We start from the raw sequence: 18,202 nt of genomic DNA on the forward strand, positions 1-18,202 counted from the left end.
CTGCGCGATAAGAGCCTGACCCGTCGCACACTGAATAACGAACAGTATTGCGATACGCTGCGCTTATGGCCTGTCAGGGTAGAAAGTCACATTTTCTGCCGAAGGGGTGGTCTAGCAGCAGGCGTGGCACCTGTATCTTTGATGCTCCGCAGCATCACTGAATAAGGTCTTCGGACATGGATGCTTATCCTGAATTCATTTCTCAAGATATACTTCATAATCCCTCGAAGGTTGTCATTATCATTTTGTAACACCCTGTATATTCCAATGGATCCGAAATTCTACAATAGTGCATCGGAAGTGATTCTCTGCGTCTCCAGATCCAAGCCTGTAAACCTAAATGTACTTCAATTTTTAAAGCAGAGCCCGTGGAAAGTTTTAAACCAATCAGGTTAGCCTCTTCAACTCCTTCTTAAAGATATTAATGCTATCCAACTCCCAGAACGTTCTTAAAAATATTCAATATCGGAGATGGAATAAAACAACCAGCTGTTGTATTTTGGATCTGGTACTGAGATATGTTCGCTGTACATGGAGAGGGCAGAAATGTACTGTGGGAGAATTCCCACGCAAGCATCGGCCATAAAGACGACGCTAATGTCTTAGTGAAGCAAGTTCTATCTACAGGAACTGTTCTCGTTTTGAAATTTCCATGTACAAACTTCTTGTGAGAAGTCAAGAGCCATGCGAATTAGCAATGGCAAGAGATGTGGTGGATGTCACAACAAACGAGAGATATCATAATGTGACATTACAAACTCAAATTACTGCAATACTGTGGTTTACGAGGACACGTTTGGACCGATCGGCGAGATCCACCATCATTCCACTTCGCTTTAACCAGGCCTGCTTTTCTCCACATCTGTACAGGATCAACATGTGCGATGTCCCTGTTAGTGTTTGTTATCCTGAGTCAGAAGCTGATGTAAACCACATATTGTTTTAGTCTCCCAAATTTTCCTATGAACGATTTGAATTTTTGTCGTTTTTGATGAGTGCAGGTTATCACCTTCCTCAAGTAGCTTCATCTCTTTTGGTTACTAAAGACATTGGAGGTGGTAAAGTAATGTTGATTTCATTAAGAGCATAGGGAAAATCTTTAGATTTTAACAGTACTCGTATTTCGCTATCACTTTTTCGGAGACCTCTTTTGCCACTATTTTTAATTTTATGTTTTGTTGTGTGCGTAAATAATCTATGAATTTCGTTGAAAATGTGAGAACATTTAACTTTACGTAATGATACTCTGTACATATCCACTAGAAACATGCCACAGTCCATTGCAATAGGGCGTTGCGCTCTGTGGTAAATGGAAAACTCCTATTCTTTTTAACTTTAATATTAAGACGAAGAGAATTGTAATGAATTGGGATTGCTACGATCTGAGGTTTTATGGACAGATTGAACGCAATAATATACTATTATTGGAAGCCTTCTTAACAGTTCTGTAATTGAGAGAATTACGTGTGAAAGCCGACGAGTTTTGAACGTTTATCGGCACTTAAAATGTTAATGATCATCAACGGCTAATTCTCATGGTATACGGTATTAAGTTTCGGGTACGTGTTCTGTGTTTTTCTTCCATTACCCAGAACGCTAGTTTTCATCATTAAATACTTGTCTATGTACATTGTGAGGACGTGTGAAGGGTGAAGGATTAAATAAAATCTGCACCACGATCTTCTTTTTGAGTAAATCACTTAATTACGTAATTTGATTTCATAAGGGCAACTACTTTACAGCCTGTTCATCCTCAACGTAGCTCCCTGCTATTTATAGTCACGACGCAGAGGCCAGCCATAGTGCTCAGAGCCATTTGAACCAATTTAACGACGCAGAACCCTGAATAAAAAGTGAAAGTTTTTGCTAACTTATAATCATAGATTAGCCCATTTCAGCTCTGATGCAACACCGTATCGCTGAACATATGAAATCACATTCATGAAAAGGAAAGGCATTCACTTTGGATTCATATTGACAGAATGAGATTTCAGCGGTAATTTATTGAACTAAAGTGATAAAATCTTTTGCTGTGCTATTCACAAAGGACAGAACTTTTGTTGCACGAAGTTAGTTGAAGAATATTTATATTGCTATTTTATGCCAACTAGTGAACAATGTAACGAAAAGTTAAAGTATTGTGGAGCAAAGGTAGTCGCTTTCACTAACAATTTTATTTAATAATCAGTCACGATATATCGCAGAAGTTAAATATTTTCATAGTTGCATTATAATTATATACACAGTTAGACAACCTGCATCAGACTGTATAAAAATTATTGTAGAAAGAAAACAATATTTATCGCTTACGATTAAATTTAAGAAATAGTGCCAATTGATAATACAATAATGTCTACTTGTCATGTTATTTGTTAAAATATTGTTTTGGAAAAAAGAATTGTGGCGGCTGAGCTTTAAATTCTCTAAATATGGATTTATTTTCTCTGTAAAATTACGTGTTCCACGCAACCATGTGTTTTGTATGTCTAAATAGAGTACAAACTGTGGAGGCCAAATAAAAATAATTAGTAATGTAATGCAGAATAGCTTTTGTGAATTTTTTATTTCAAGTGAACAAAATTTTTTTGGCGTTTACTTGACATTGTCATTCAGCTCAGGTGGCGACCTAGAATTTTGTATTGTAGTCTTCTTTTGAAAACAAATTTATGTGGCAGGATCGCTATGTTAATATCAATACTGGATTACTAATTTTGGCAAGATGCATTGCCATCCTCAGATCTATAAAAAGTGAATATGTAAGTCTAGGAACCGATGATCTCAGCAGTTTTGTCCCTTAGGAATTCACACACATTTGAACATTTTGTCGAGAATACAGGGTTACACTCAAAAAATAAAAAATGTAGTAGGGCATCGCAATGGTTCTATGCGAAAAATTCCATAACCATGAATGCAGACACTGGTAGTTACATCATACAATCCTTACACCACTCTGACAAGTGAGAAATAACAATGTCCTGTAAAATAAAAACTCTAATAAAATTCTGCTCATATGGACGGATACAATCCAAAGTCATCGTAAAATAATGGTTAACTCTAACAAGCAAAATTTTTAAAGTAAAAGCATACCGTAAAAATGTCGAGGCGCTAGATATGACATGCCAGGTGTTCCGTCATAAAGTATGTACAATATTGAGTGTGCGTGGCACCAACAAGACAGGTACATGGCACATCTTGCCGCTTTGTAGTCTAAAGCCGTGTTGACTGTGACAGAGAAACTGACGACTGGATTTGGAGTATAATGGAAGCTGTAGTCGAGATGGCATAAGAAGATCCCTGACAGCTCACAGCTCACAGCTCAACTGCGAAGTGCTAACGGCTGCAGTCGCAAACATTAGCCACCTACAGAACTGTGACAACACTGAGGCGTTGCCATAGAGACGTTTACAAAATCGCCTTACGCTATTGGTTGAGGTCGGCCCGAGAAGCTGCCGTGTCCAGTCCACTGCAACTGTCAGGGTTTGGTACTGAGAGGTACCACGAGATGTATAGTGCATACTGTAAATTACAACGTCGACATATTTTCTTTTTTTATAGAACTAGGAAGGCAACAGATATGGCGAAACTACTACTACAGTAATTGTGTCAACATAGATATCTTGGCTAATAAACTGGTTTTTCAAAAGAAGACTACAATATATTTCTTTAAAAAAATGTATTTCTCGGGCCTACGTGAAACCTACTATTTAATTTAATTTGTGTGGAACCAAGTCCTATTTACTGAAACACCGGAAACACGGAATGGCGTTAATAAGCGTCAAAAGCATCTCATTATCTACGTACAGAGGAACTCAAACGAAGGAACAGCGATAGAACGTTCATTTGAATTTGGGAGGCACATTCATTATGTATTTAATCGCGGCTATGGAAGCCCAGATAATTTGAAAGTAATGACATCGGGAGACGGTCACGTGGTGAGTGGTTACGAGGATTAGCTTGAAGGCGCGTCTTCGGGCAGCACTGGTGACCGCCGTGGAACGAGGTTCAGTCGACGTTGCCGACGGCGCCGCCCCTTCTCTGGTCAAGTCGCCTAGCGGAGCCGCGCAGACGCTGTTGGTAGCCGGCGCCCATGTGCTTCACAATCCAGTCCTTGTAGTACGACACGTTCGTGTACACGCCGGGCATGTTACGCTGCCCACAGCCGTAGCCGTACGACACAATGCCTGCAACAAGAGGAAATCTCAAGAAAATTCTGCTAGAGAATGTAGAGAAAAGTGACACCTGCATGCCAGCTATGAATTGTAGTCATGAAGCTTTCTCACGTCGGAGAAATAAAATTACTTAATTAATTTTTGTTTACTTGCAGTCACATGTCTGCGTCAGTGATACACTTTGAAATCCCAGCGCCATAGTACCGCACCACGCCGCTAGAGTAGACAAAACAAAATGGCAAAGGCCACTGATGAAGTGGAGTGTCGTGCGATAACTCCTTTTCTACGTTAGAAGGGGAACAACGCAGGAACATCCCCTGTTGAGTTGGTAGACGTGTAAAGCGACAGTGTACCATCATGCGGCACTGTGCTTATATGGCACAAAGGCAGCGACTGTAATTAAACAAGCCTGAAGGACGAAGTGGCAGGCCTCGTCTCTCTAAAGAACCGAGAAGCATGAGAAAACTGGAGGCACTTTGCTCGATGAACGGCGTATCGTCATCAAGGCGTTTGTGGAAAACGTGAAAATAATTCATGGATTATCTTTCAACATCTTGAACGACATTGTGAAAATAGGAAGGTCGCTAGAACAGTGAAGGGAAATTCACTACTCGTTCCATAGGCCCATGCTCTAGCATCGAAATTGTGGGTCCTATTAACTTGCTTGTCAGGCATCTGGCCACTGGTAGGGTCCTTAATAAATTTAAGCCCTTTAATTAACATCCCCTTTCTTTTCCTGTAGGATGGACCGGTATCCATTGGTTTAAGGGGGCGAAGTTGAACAGTGGCGAGGTTGCTGGCGTCGCCATTCGAATTCCTGGTGCCACTTGCTCGATCTGTCGTGTGATCTCCCTCTGCTTTGAGGCCACTAAGATCTATGCTCGGAGTTGTTGTTGGGGGACTGGACGTGTTGTGGCTTGGCGAGTTGGGGAGTGGTAACAGAGCGAGGAGAGCACTAGGACAAACGTGTTGAGTACGGAGTCCGGCGAGCGATTGCTGGGCATATTTGTGGGCTGATTTGAATCCGTGGCTGACTTCGAGTGCCGTCTTCGTGCGTAGCCTGGGCAGACAGCTGTGGGGCGTGGCACACCGATGAGAGGGTTGGAGCCACGGATTCAAATCGGGTCACAAATATGCCCAGCAACCACTCGACGGACTCCGTGCCTAAGACGCTTGCGCAAGTGTTCGCCTTACTCCCAGGGAGGACCTCTTTCACCTACCTCCTTGCTCCGTTGCCACTCCCCAACTCGCCACGCCACAACACGCCCCGCCCCCTAACAATCTCGAGCAAAGAGCTTGTTGTTGTTGTTGTTGTGGTCTTCAGTCCTGAGACTGGTTTGATGCAGCTCTCCATGCTACTCTATCCTGTGCAAGCTTCTTCATCTCCCAGTACCTACTGCAACCTACATCCTTCTGAATCTGCTTAGTGTATTCATATCTTGGTCTCCCTCTACGATTTTTAACCTCCATTCCGTTCAACTGCTCTTCCAAGTCCTTTGCTGTCTCTGACAGAATTACAATGTCATCGGCGAACCTCAAAGTTTTTATTTCTTCTCCATGGATTTTAATACCTACTCCGAATTTTTCTTTTGTTTCCTTCACTGCTTGCTCAATATACAGATTGAATAACATCGGGGAGAGACTACAACCCTGTCTCACTCCCTTCCCAACCACTGCTTCCCTTTCATGCACCTCGACTCTCATAACTGCCATCTGGTTTCTGTACAAATTGTAAATACCCTTTCGCTTCCTGTATTTTACCTCTGCCATCTTCAGAACTTGAAAGAGAGTATTCCAGTCAACATTGTCAAAAGCTTTCTCTAAGTCTACAAATGCTAGAAACGTAGGTTTACCCTTCCTCAATCTAGCTTAGTCGCCTCAAACCAGAGGAACATCACACTACAGATCGAGCTAGTGGTGTCAGGAATCGAAAGGCAGCGCCACAAATCATATCAGTCTTGTCTTTTGACTGGTTTGATGAGATCCAGCACGAATTCCATAAATTTCTCTCTACAACTCATCTAAGAGTTACACTCCCAACGTAACTCCTCAGTTATTTGCTTGGAACATCCCAGTCTCTTTCTTTCTTCACAGTTTTTACACAGTCCCTCTAGTACCAAGGAAGTTATTCCCTGATGTCTGAACACATCTACTATCACGCTGCCGCTTCTTTTTGTCACTCTTTTCCACATATTCCTTTCCTCCCAGAGCCTGTGGAGAACCTCCTCATTGCTTACCTTATCAGTTCTCCTAATTTTCGACATTTTTTGTAGCACAACAAATCAAATGCTTCGGTTCTCTTCTGTTCTTTCGATTTTCCCACAGTCCAAGTCTCATTGCCATTCAGTGCTGAAAACATACTTTCACAGAAATTTCTTCCTCAAATTAAGACCCATTTTGGCACTGGTAGATTTCTCTTGGCCAGGAACGCCCTTTTTGCCAGTGTTAATCTGCTGTTATTGTTCTCCTTGATCCGTCCGCCATGGGTTATTTTTCTGTCTAGGTAGCAGAATTCCTTAACTTCGTCTACTTTGTGATCAACAATTCTGCTGTTAAGTTTCTCGCTGTTCTCGTAGCTGACACTTCTCATTACTTTCGTCTCTCTTCGGTTTACTCTCAATCCAAACCTGTACCTAGTAGACTCGTCATTTCATTCAACAGATCCCATGATCCATCTTCACTTTCACAAAATATACCAATGTCATCAGCAAATCTTAAAAGTGATATGCTTTCACCTTCAATTTGTTTCCCACTCTGGAATCTTTCTTTTATTTTCGTCATTGCTTCTTCGGTGTGCAGTAGGGGCGAAAGACGACATCCCTGTCTTACACTCTTTTTACTCCGAGCTCTTTGTTATTGGTCTTCCAGTCTTATTGTCTCCTCCCCTCCTCCCTGTTCTTGTAATATTACATATTACCCGTCTTTCCTTATAGTTTATTCCTGTTTTCTCAGAATTCGAACATCTCACACAATTAGACACTGCGAACGCTTTTTCCAGGCCGACGGATCACATGAATGTATCTTGATTTTTCTCCAGTCTTGCTTATTAACTGCAACTTCAGAACTGACTCTCTTGTGCCTTTATCTTCCCTAAAGCCAAACTGGTTGTTTGTAACATACTCCTTAAGTTTCTTCTCCATTATTCTGTATATTGTTCTTCTCAGCAACTTGGATGCATGAGTTGTTAAGCTGATAGTGCGATTATTCTCGCCCTTGCTGTCTCTTGCTATTTTCGGAATTGTGTGGATGATGTTTTTCCGAAAGTGCGGTGCTATATCGCCAATCTCATACTTTCTACACACCAACGTGAATAGTCGTATTGTTGTCATTTCCCCCAATGAATGTAGCAATTCCGATGGATTGTTGGTTGGTTTGGGGTCTAAAGGGACCAACCTACAGGGTCATCAGTCCCAGTGGAATGTCATCAAACTTTTCTGCGTTATATGTTTCTAAGTCTTCCAAAGATTCTGAATTCGGTTTCTACTACTGCCTCCCCTATCTCTTCTCCGACAGCTCCTCGTCTTCGCCTATTACATCATCAAATTCGTCCTTCTCCTCATAGAGACTCTCAATGTACTCTTTCAACTCTTCCATTTCTTCGTGTTTTTCATGCACCCATTTTGCCTTAGATTCCCTGCACTTTCTTTTTGTTTCATTTCTAAGTGATATGTATTTCTGTACTCCTTAATTTCCCTGAATATTTTTGACTTCCTTCTTTCGTCTATCAGCTGAAATATTTCTTCTGTTCTCCATGGTTTCTTCGCAGTTACCTTTCTTGTACCTATGTTTTTCTTTCCAACTTCTGTGATTGCCCATTTTAGAAATGTCCATTCTCTTTCAACTGAAGTGCCTACTGAGTTACTCAGTATCGCAGTATCTATAGCCTCAGAGATCTTCAAGCATAATTCTTCTTTCCATAATATTTCCGCATCTCACTACTTCGCACATTAATTTTTCCTGACTAGTTTCTTAAACTTCAGTCTACTCTTCACCATTACTAAATTGTGATATGAGTGTATATGTATCTCTGGGTACGGCTTACAATCCAATATCTGGTTTTGGAACCTCTGTCTGACTATTAAGTAATCTAACTGGAATTTTCCAATATCTACATGCTGTAACATCCACGAGATAAATTTTTGGCTACAGTGCGACGAGAGGAAATTATGCCTCTAACAGTTATAAACATTATGTATTCAACGTATGAAAAAACAGTGAAAACTTATAAAAATTAATTATTTATAAAATATTCTATTATGTAATTGGACATAGCGATGTGTATAATACAAAGACAATGATAATTGTAAATTCCTTTTACGATCTTCGTTTGTCTTCCTTTGTTTTTACCTTTTGTTGGTTGGCTTTTGTAAGATGCGGACGCATATCAAACTGAGGTCTGTTAAGAAATTGTAATTGTTAGTTAGTTATTACTTGAGAATCATTATTATCATAAGTATGAGTGAATAATTATTTGTAACTTTAATTCCTCTCTCAGTAAGCATTATCTGTGTTAATTATTTCTTTCCGCTGCAACGAGCGCAGCCATTGATGATAGCGATCTGTATCGCGTTTTTGTCTGTGTTTTCCTTAGAAACAAATCAAATGTTTGCTTGATGGGGTCTGAATAGTGCACAATATGAAAGTATAGTTTATAGAGTTTAATAATTATTTCAAATACTTACTTATTTGGTCTAACAATAGAAAGTCTGTATCAATTGTCTGCCGCCATCTTAACAATTATCTCAGCGGAAAATTCAAATTACGCAACTCTGCAGACATAAATGCCGAACGTAATACAAATGTGCAAAAATAAATGTGCACCGGTGGTTCCGAACTCATTTTAATGAAAATAATTCGAATCAGATTGGTTCTTTAAAAACAGTGCTCATAGCACGGTCCTTATAAGAAAATTTTCTAGCTGATGTATGGAGCCGAAATTAATTACGCACGAGTTGCGAAGAATATTGTTTCTGGTAACATACGTCAGCGTTGTGCACGGCTGATATTCGGTGGTTTTAATGATCATTTTGCTGAAGATAACTGCTTCCATCTTAATCAATAGTTGTAAGGAATCTGTTGTACGAACTGTGATTTAGTGACACACAACTTACAGACAACACTTTAACACGACGTTAACTTGGAGTTCTTGATCAAATCTTTAGCAGGGAGAAAAATTATTTAGTAATTACTCAATGTAATAAAATAAGATTATCATTTTCATTTACAAATTGGTTAAATAACAAACCACTGAATAACACAGCGAACGCCACAATGGCGCCCAACGTGCTGCCACCAATGCACACTTATTCATTTTAATAATTGAAATTGTGATCTATTACAGGTACAGAGTACCAAAACAAACTATTAATCATAAATTATTTAGTTGTTTCATGAGCATTAACATCCTGAGACACACGAGTAACTTCACATTAGCAGTACAGTCCACAACTGTCAATCAATTTAGGTAGGGTCAGATGTGCATATTCAGTATCTGATCAGCAGCACACATACAACATTCGCTTCGTGTGCCCTTCAAAAATTAAAACCAGTACCTCCAGCAATAAGTAATAACAATTGAATATTCTGGCTGCGAGAATAATATTGTTAAGTGTTATTTGTGTATATGTTTTAGTTATAAGATTATTTTCTGTCAATTGGTGCTTGTCAGTGATTTATATATTTGTTGTGCTATATTGGTGATAGAATGGTTCAACAAAAGAAAAATAAATCGAATGAGCGTACTGATGCAGAGATAACATCAGAGTCTCAGTTAGAACAATCTACCCATATTTCTGTCGAATTATTAGAAAATGTAATTATGAATGATAATTTAGTAACTAATGTCCCGAGTGATAGTAAAACTGAGAAGCTGCCAAAACAAACTGACACTCCTGCATTCAACCAGTTAGGAATTAATAATATTTGTTCTGAGCAAGAGTCAGAAGTTAGCAATGCTCAAGCTATGTCGATACAGGATATGCTAACAGCATTTTTTGAAAAGTTTGCTATTAAAGAGCAGGAATGTGAAAGACGACGTCAGCAGGAAAAGGAAAAACGTAGACAGGAAAAGCTTATAGAAAAACAGCAACAGGAGCTCAGTGACGAAGAAAAGGAAAAGAAATTTATGGAAAATATAAACAATATTTTTCTGGAAAGAGATAAAGAAATTGTCCGTAGAATAAATCAAGTGTTGGTCGATCGTGATAATGCTATTACTACCCATTTTAAGCAGGAGATCGATGCAGGAAAAACCACTATTGAACCGTTAACAAACATTCCAGTTAAGGTCAATAGTCTTCAAACTGAAGTAGATAGACTAGAGAACCAATTCAAAGCCTCGGCTACAGCTGTGGAAACATTGCAGGAGAACATTCCCTCGGAAATCCGAAAGCAAGTCGAAACAGAAGTAGTCAGGGTGCTGAGCTCTGAAAATCAAAACTTTGAAAGTCTGACAGTATGCAGTAATGACAACACTGGTACCGACAGGCAAAAGATCGCAGATAATCTAACGGCGAATTTTAATGCACCACAAGGAAGCCAAATTTTGGTAATCAACCTATATTACCAGAGCAATATGTGACACTAAGGAACAATAATAGGGGAATAGAATGTACTTGTAATAAAGCAACCACACCACCTGCGAATGATAGCAATTCCATGCACTTATCTACTTTGATGCATGAAGAGAGCCTGATTAAGCTTAGACAGTTTCAAATATTTAACGAAGAAAGCAAGACAAACATACATCCAATAGTTTTCATTCGAACCTTGAAAAGTGTTCTTCCAAAATCATGGTCGGAAGAACAGAAAATACAGTTTGTGGTTTCACATATTTCTGGTGATGCGTCGCTCTCGGTATTAAATGCAGCAGAAACTTGCAAGACTTTCCACGAGTTTGAGAAGGCGTTCCTTGATCAATTCTGGTCAGCGTCTACTCAAGAGCGACTCCGTAAAATTGTTTACAATGCAGAAATGTACAATCAGAAGTCAGGTTCCTTAAGAAAGTACTTTTAAATAACATGACCCGGTAATGGGATGAGCCAGTAACCACCAGAGACTTAATTGCGAGTGTTAAAAGCTAGATTACCCATACATATTAGAGAAAAATTATTTAATGTTACAGACACCGATCTGAAAGAATTTCTGTTGTAATTGATTCTCTGGATCTAGTGCAAGAAGACGCCAGAAAAAATTCTGACTTGATAGGCAATAATAATAGTCCTAATAGAAAAAATTCATGGAATGAAAATAATGGAAATAATGGCGAAGGTAATCCCAAGAAAAATAAAAGTAAAGCTTATAGTAACGGGAAAATACAATAATAATAATAGTAGTAGGAATCCATACAACCAAAATTTTGGTTGTCCTAATAATAATAACAGTAATTATCAAAAGGCCGAAGAACACCAACAACCGAATGGTAATCAGAGGCCGTACCACAATGAAAACCCAAACAGTAACAATAGTATCCGAAAGAGACGAAATGACAACAGGTCAGACAGTCCATATAAAGACAAGCCTAAAAATATTCGGGGTGACAGTGAATATTGGCGACAGCCAGGGCCAAGACATTAGCAGTCGCAGCAAAATTCTATCAATTCAGATCAGCCAATGAATTATGTACAGGCCATACCTATACCAAGCAATCAATATCCAGCGTGGTGGGATCCAAGCATGCCTCCTCCGACTGAAAACTCACAAAATGTTAAAATAGTGGAGGTACCTTCAGAACCAAAACAAAATATTAAGGAGCCAACAAGCTAATTTCGGTCCCTGTAGGCCTTCGCCAGGTGACCGAGGCCAACAATGAAGGCAATCGGTCGACGGAACAAAAAATAAACATGATACGGTATCAGGATGGCAACAGGATCGAAGATGAGCTATATCAGGAACCTGCTGTCTCTGATAAGCCACAAAGGGAAAATATCCAAGCAAGTGTCACCGGAGCTGTAAATTGTGTAACAACTACTATTCCACTTGACACAGGTGTGAATGTATCAGTTATGAACACGCAGTTTTTCAAGAAGGTATCGGAGATAAGGAGATTGCCGATTTTGCCGGTTGCAAATTGTAAGGTTATAGGGGCATTGGGAAAAAAGGCACAGTGTATAAAATACCAGGCACAGGTGGAAGTTTCCTTGGGAAATGATCGCTTATTATTCACGTTCCTGCTAATGGATAACTTGTCAGTACCGGTGCTTCTGGGTCCAGAGTTCCTGCGGGAAAGGGTAGCTGTAATTGATCTCGCCCGTGGGACATGTGCACCTTTAGTACCAACAGCGACCCATAACATTAATGCTGAATCGGGAGTTCGGTGCGACCCTTCCGCTGATGAGAAAAATGAATCTTTCTGTCAGCAAACAGAAGTTGTTAGTGTTGGATCATAAGCACCCACAGATGTGTCACAAAAATCGAAATAACGATGCACCCAGCAACATGAGTGACATCGTCACAACAATAAAAGAGAAAGTACAGGAGGCAACTTGCATTAATGCTTCAAAAGCTAGACAATTAACAGAATTATTATCCGGATACCTCGAAATATTCACTGAACGCCCTGGAATCACAAAAGATTATCAGTATAATATGAAAGTATATCCGCACAAGACCTATTGCATAGCATCTTACTCGGCCCCTGGACTAAGAAAAACGAAGTGAATATACAAAGGGCTAATCAGAAGTGCAAGTGCACTACCCCATAACTGTAAATATAATGTTTATGGTAAAATTATTAGCAGTAATAATTTGATAATGTTATGTACTTATTAGTTTATAAGCTTTTATGTCAAGTATTACACTGTAATGTTGTTGAATTATTTGAACATGGAGTAGAGAATCCCCATAATAAATGTATTTTTACTCTAAAAGGGATAAATAACTTGATAAACACTTGAGTGTTGTTGCATAAAATGTAAGGAATTTGCTTGATGAGGTCTAAATAGTGCACAATATGAAAGTATAGTTTATAGAGTTTCATAATCATTTCAAATACATACTTATTTGGTCTAACAATAGAAAGTCTGTATCAATTGTCTGCCACCATCTTAACAATTATCTCAGCGGCAAATTCAAATTACGCAACTCTGCAGACATAAATGCCGAACGTAATACAAATGTGCAAAAATAAATGTGCACCGGTGGTTCCGAACTCATTTTAATGAAAATAATTCGAATCAGATTAGTTCTTTAAAAACAGTGCTCATAGCACGGTTCTTATAAGAAAATTTTCTAGCTGATGTATGGAGCCGAAATTAATTACGCACGAGTTGCGAAGAATATTGTTTCAGGTAACATACGTCAGCGTTGTGCGCGGCTGATATTCGGTGGTTTTAATGATAATTTTGCTGAAGATAACGGCTTCCATCTTAATCAATAGTTGTAAGGAATCTGTTGTATGAACTGTGATTTAGTGACACTTACACAACTTACAGACAACACTTTAACACGACGTTAACTTGGAGTTCTTTAGCAACTTGATGAAATCTTTAGCCGGGAGAAACATTATTTAGTAATTACTCAATGTAATGAAATAAGATTATCATTTCCATTTACAAATTAGTTAACTACCACACCACTGAATAACCCAGCGGACACCACAATGCATGATGCTGTCATGCCTCCTCCCCTTGTCATTCGCTGTTACTAGCTGAAATTTACTACTGAACTCAATTAGTCTTCCTCCTCTCTCATTCCTACTGCCAAAACCATATTCTCCGGTAAGCCTTTCGTCTACTCTTTCCCCAACAACAGCATTCCAATCCCCGTGACTATTAGACTTTCATCTTCTTGCACATCGTAAATGAAATGTAAAATCAAATGCGTCTGTTCTTAATTGAAACGGGCATACAAATAAGATTCGTCGATTACAGCGCCATCTACTACGAGTAGGAAACAAGGGCTTGAGTACACCGTATGTATTTCTTGGCGTAGAATACGAATATGCGAGGAAAATCGGTGGTTCCCATTTGAAAATACGAAGCTGACCCCACACAGGAGGGATAGTTGGAAGGTGGCCATTTGTAGAATAGATACATGTCCTGTTTACTAATATTAGCTTTTCACCTAAAACATTTCTTTGGTACGATGCGTCGTTTTTGAGGTATTTAGGTGTTCCACCTAAGAGTCGACAGTCTGAGCTTTTTGGCATTGATTTGCAATTTAGTTTTTGCAATATGTAGCTCGAGTCAACCCAAACAAATACTGTTCATCACATTTTTCATGTGATGCCCAGTGTCTACGAAAAGCGTCGGTTTGTTTCCTACTACAAAAAAATATTTTTAAAGAGGAATTTTACGTGCCCATTCGTCAGAGCGCTTCCGAATTAGTTTAATGCGAATTTTGTTTTATGTATTAAAGGAACGACTTTGCAGCGCCGCTGTATGCCGCTAGTAATCAGCGCGGGCTAGGGTAGTACTGTCGCTGCTGGAGTACCGGGTATTCTTTCGTGTCCTATTGTCCCTATTAATATACCGCGATAACACGAACATCGCACTAAACTAGTTTCTGACCACTCTACGGAATGGGCTCGTAAAACTGCGCTTCAAAAATCTTTTTGTTTGTAACGAGAAACAAACCGACACTTTCCGTCGACTCTGGGAGTCAAATGAAAAACGTGTGAGCAGTATTTGTTTGGGCTGACTCGACCTGCATATTGCAAAAAGGAAACTGTAGATATTTGCCAAACTCTAGAGAAAAATGCGCCTAACGTCTCTTAGGGGAGACATTATATATATACACTGATTCCAAAGATAATTATTCCGCCGGCTCCACTGGGCGCAGTAGTAGTTCAGAGGATGTCGAGAGCAGTCGTTGTTCTGTTGGGCGAGAGAGTAGACGATCTGAGTGTTGACTGAATTGTCGTACTGTTTGGTTGATGTAATGTATAATGGAAGAATATGCAATTGTCAGAATATATGTGAGAAAGGAGATGGGCTTTTGATTTATGATGCTGGTGTAATGGAATATTTTCGTCAATATGTAATGAGAAAAAAAAGTATTACAGTTTTCTTTAATAACAATCCCTTTTGCTCACAGGTACAATCAACAAAGCATCTGGCTCGTGTTCATTTATTAGACTTGTAATTCTGGTTTCTATGTGCAGTTATAGTATTTCTGGTTTTTCCATTAGTCCATTGTAAATGGTGTTTAAAAATATTTTGTCGTATTGAGAAAGAATCGAGCTAGATTCATGAACGTTGAGTCACACTACCACACACAGAACAGTTACATTGTGCTTTGTTGTTTCGTAGCTTTTATAGTTGCAGGGGACTTAATTAATCAATTGTGTTAATGGAAATACCTTGTCATTCTTTATTTTTATTTTATGCAGTCAGATGGCGTGCTAATGCTAGTCAGGGCCAACCGGTTACGAGACTTCGTATCCGGACACACAGCTAGTAAAATTATTGCATTTATTCATTAATATTAGTCTTTTCTTTTTAATTAAGCCCCCTTGCCATATATATATATATATATATATATATATATATATATATATATATATATATATATATATATATATATATATATATATATATGCGCGCAACATGTTTAGGTTAAGATACTTTGTCAATAGTATAAATTTTTTGTAAATCTGTTTACACATGCTGTACCGTACGTAAAAAGTATGTAACCACTGCTGGAAACAGTAGGAAATTTTCTTTCCTTTCATAGTTTTTAAAATGTGTGGCTGCATTGCAGCACATTATATCACCATGTTGTATAAATTTTTACGCTTAACAGGACCAGAGCTCATCTGTTTTCAAGAGATGGTGTAACTAAAGCCTAAGTATATGAAGGTGAGACCCCAGGACTCGTGATACATAGTACACTGGAGACGACGAGTTGCGACAGAACTCGGTTTACCTGGAAAAGTGAACAACACATGAGCACTGTATTTGCACTCCTGTAATGAGAAGGGCAGTGCAAAGGTCTGTGTTGACTTGGAGAGGTGATAGTGGTCCCTAACCACCGCTGAACTATTTTTAAATGAATATGAGAATTTAAATCTCTCTGCATAACTTACCGACATTTGTTGGTGCCAGCAGCGCTATCAAATCAACGAGTCAAGTGAACATTTCACTTAAGACAGAAGCTGGTGACAGGAATAGTTCGCGGAAGCTGGTGTCTTTATAACGAAATGAAGCACATTGTGCACCACCAACGAGACAGTATTTGTTGGATGAGATCAGTGAAGAACAGGCTTCATGACAATATTGGTGGCTTGTATATTAGTTCTCTCTAATATTGTTCACTGCGAATGCTGAAATGTAAAATGATTCCAACTGAGGAACTACGCCATCCAGACAGCGGAGCTAACATGAGCTAAATTGCTTACCTGTGGCGACGTACTGGCGGCCAACCTTGGTCATCATCGCACCACCGCTGTCTCCCTGAAAATTAAGAGAATGAACCGTCGGTAAACGCAAGTTTCGAATTTTTTTATTTGGTAGACGAATATTTAACGTGAATGTCCAATACTGGCTGATATCGCTATGAGAAAACAAATGAACAAAAAACTATCTGAGGCGCTTTTTATGTACACCGATCTCTTGATTAGTTGGGATGCAGGCCAAATAAAACAGCGCACTAACACACGAAAGATAGTGCGTCTCCAGATTAACATCCTGAAAACGATAAACGTTACTATAAATATAAAGGTGTTTGACTGAACCATATAACTGAATTAAGCAAAAAATATTCAAATTATTAATAAGACCTTAAAGAACTTTAAAGTCATTAATGTGCTCAATAGTGCTCTGAAAGTTTGAAACTATATCTGGGTCTGTCTTTAACTTCGAACAGCAGTTGGTTGCGTTTGGTCACTGTACACAACGGAGACACTGTTGCAATGAGAACAACAACTTAAGTATACAACAGCGTATACTGGTTATTTGCGAATCGCCTAAACATGGGAAGTTGTAGGATAATTGAAGGGCCTTCAAATTTAAGTCAAGTCTGAGTATAACAGATTTTTATTTGCTCCCTATAATACACACAAAACACGTAAAATTTATGGAGAGCAAAGTTCTCTAGAATCTCAGTAGAAATTACACATAATGAAGCTTACACTATTGGGCGGTGGGGGAGGAGTATCAATGCATGGATGTCTGTATGTAGAAAACGCAGAAACATTTCCTCATCTGGACAGATCGCTCAGAATATAGACCACACTACCAAGGTTGCGACACGTACAATTCCCCAAAAAGCAGCATGCGCCAATCAGCACCGGACAGCGCCTGGGAGAGGAGTAGCCCAGAAACACTTCTTGCCCCGCTCTCAACTCCCAACTTCGATAAAAATGAAACTCCACTTAGAGCGCGCACCTAACTGCTACTGCAAATGTGACGAACCAGAATATTGCTTCTTCCACTCTTTATGTACAAAACACACGTTAACAAATAAGAAATTGTTACTGGTCTGGAGCAGTGGTACACTGGCCAACCTCCTTGTGCCAAGCAAGGTGTCAGGGTCACTCGTTCGATTGGATGCATGAAAAATTTTGAGACCAAGCAACCGACTCCCTCCCACCGATCAGGCAGTGCCACAACGTCCCGTCCTTAGATGTCCGTATAGGAAGGCACAAATATAGCGCTCAACTTCCTTATGGGGACGGCAGTGGCGTCATGGCAGTCTTCGCCCTCAGCCAGGTCAGGTGCCGGCTCTAGCCAACGAAAGCAGAGAGGGGTCCATGGCCCCACTTCAGCAAAACTGCTCAGCAACCCAGGCATGACAAACGGAACTACAGAAATTGGATAAAAATGTGGGAACACCTCGAGAAATGTATACTTGATCACAAATGCAGACGCTAGGCAAGCCTGCAGTTTGCGCTGTTGTATTTGACCTCATACGGCACCTGTACAATGTCCCCCATATGTTGCGTCAGTCTTGGTCAGAAGAGTTGTCTATAGTTATGAGTGTATTATGTTGGAGCCAAGTGAATCAGAACGTGGGCATATTGTTAGTGCTAGTATGGTCAGTGCTCCCGTACCAGGGCAGTCGAAGTATTTGGTGCTTTAAAAGGCACCATATCG

The 18,202-nt window shown here is 39.6% G+C and overlaps 1 protein-coding gene across 1 annotated transcript in view; it reads right to left on the reverse strand.

Annotated features, from left to right (window-relative positions):
- Positions 1-1,160: 1,160 nt before the first annotated feature.
- The window catches only part of LOC126267978 (serine protease 33-like), a 143,389-nt gene continuing 126,347 nt past the window's right edge, over positions 1,161-18,202 (reverse strand). The window contains exons 5-6 of the mRNA XM_049973325.1: positions 16,507-16,561; positions 1,161-4,181 (exon numbers count right to left, since the gene is read on the reverse strand). Of these exons, the coding sequence (XP_049829282.1) occupies positions 4,003-4,181; positions 16,507-16,561 (234 nt within the window). The 3' untranslated portion in view covers positions 1,161-4,002. The remainder of the gene's footprint in view (positions 4,182-16,506; positions 16,562-18,202) is intronic.

Source organism: Schistocerca gregaria, chromosome 4 (genome assembly GCF_023897955.1).
Source record: "Schistocerca gregaria isolate iqSchGreg1 chromosome 4, iqSchGreg1.2, whole genome shotgun sequence".
Lineage (NCBI taxonomy): Eukaryota > Metazoa > Arthropoda > Insecta > Orthoptera > Acrididae > Schistocerca > Schistocerca gregaria.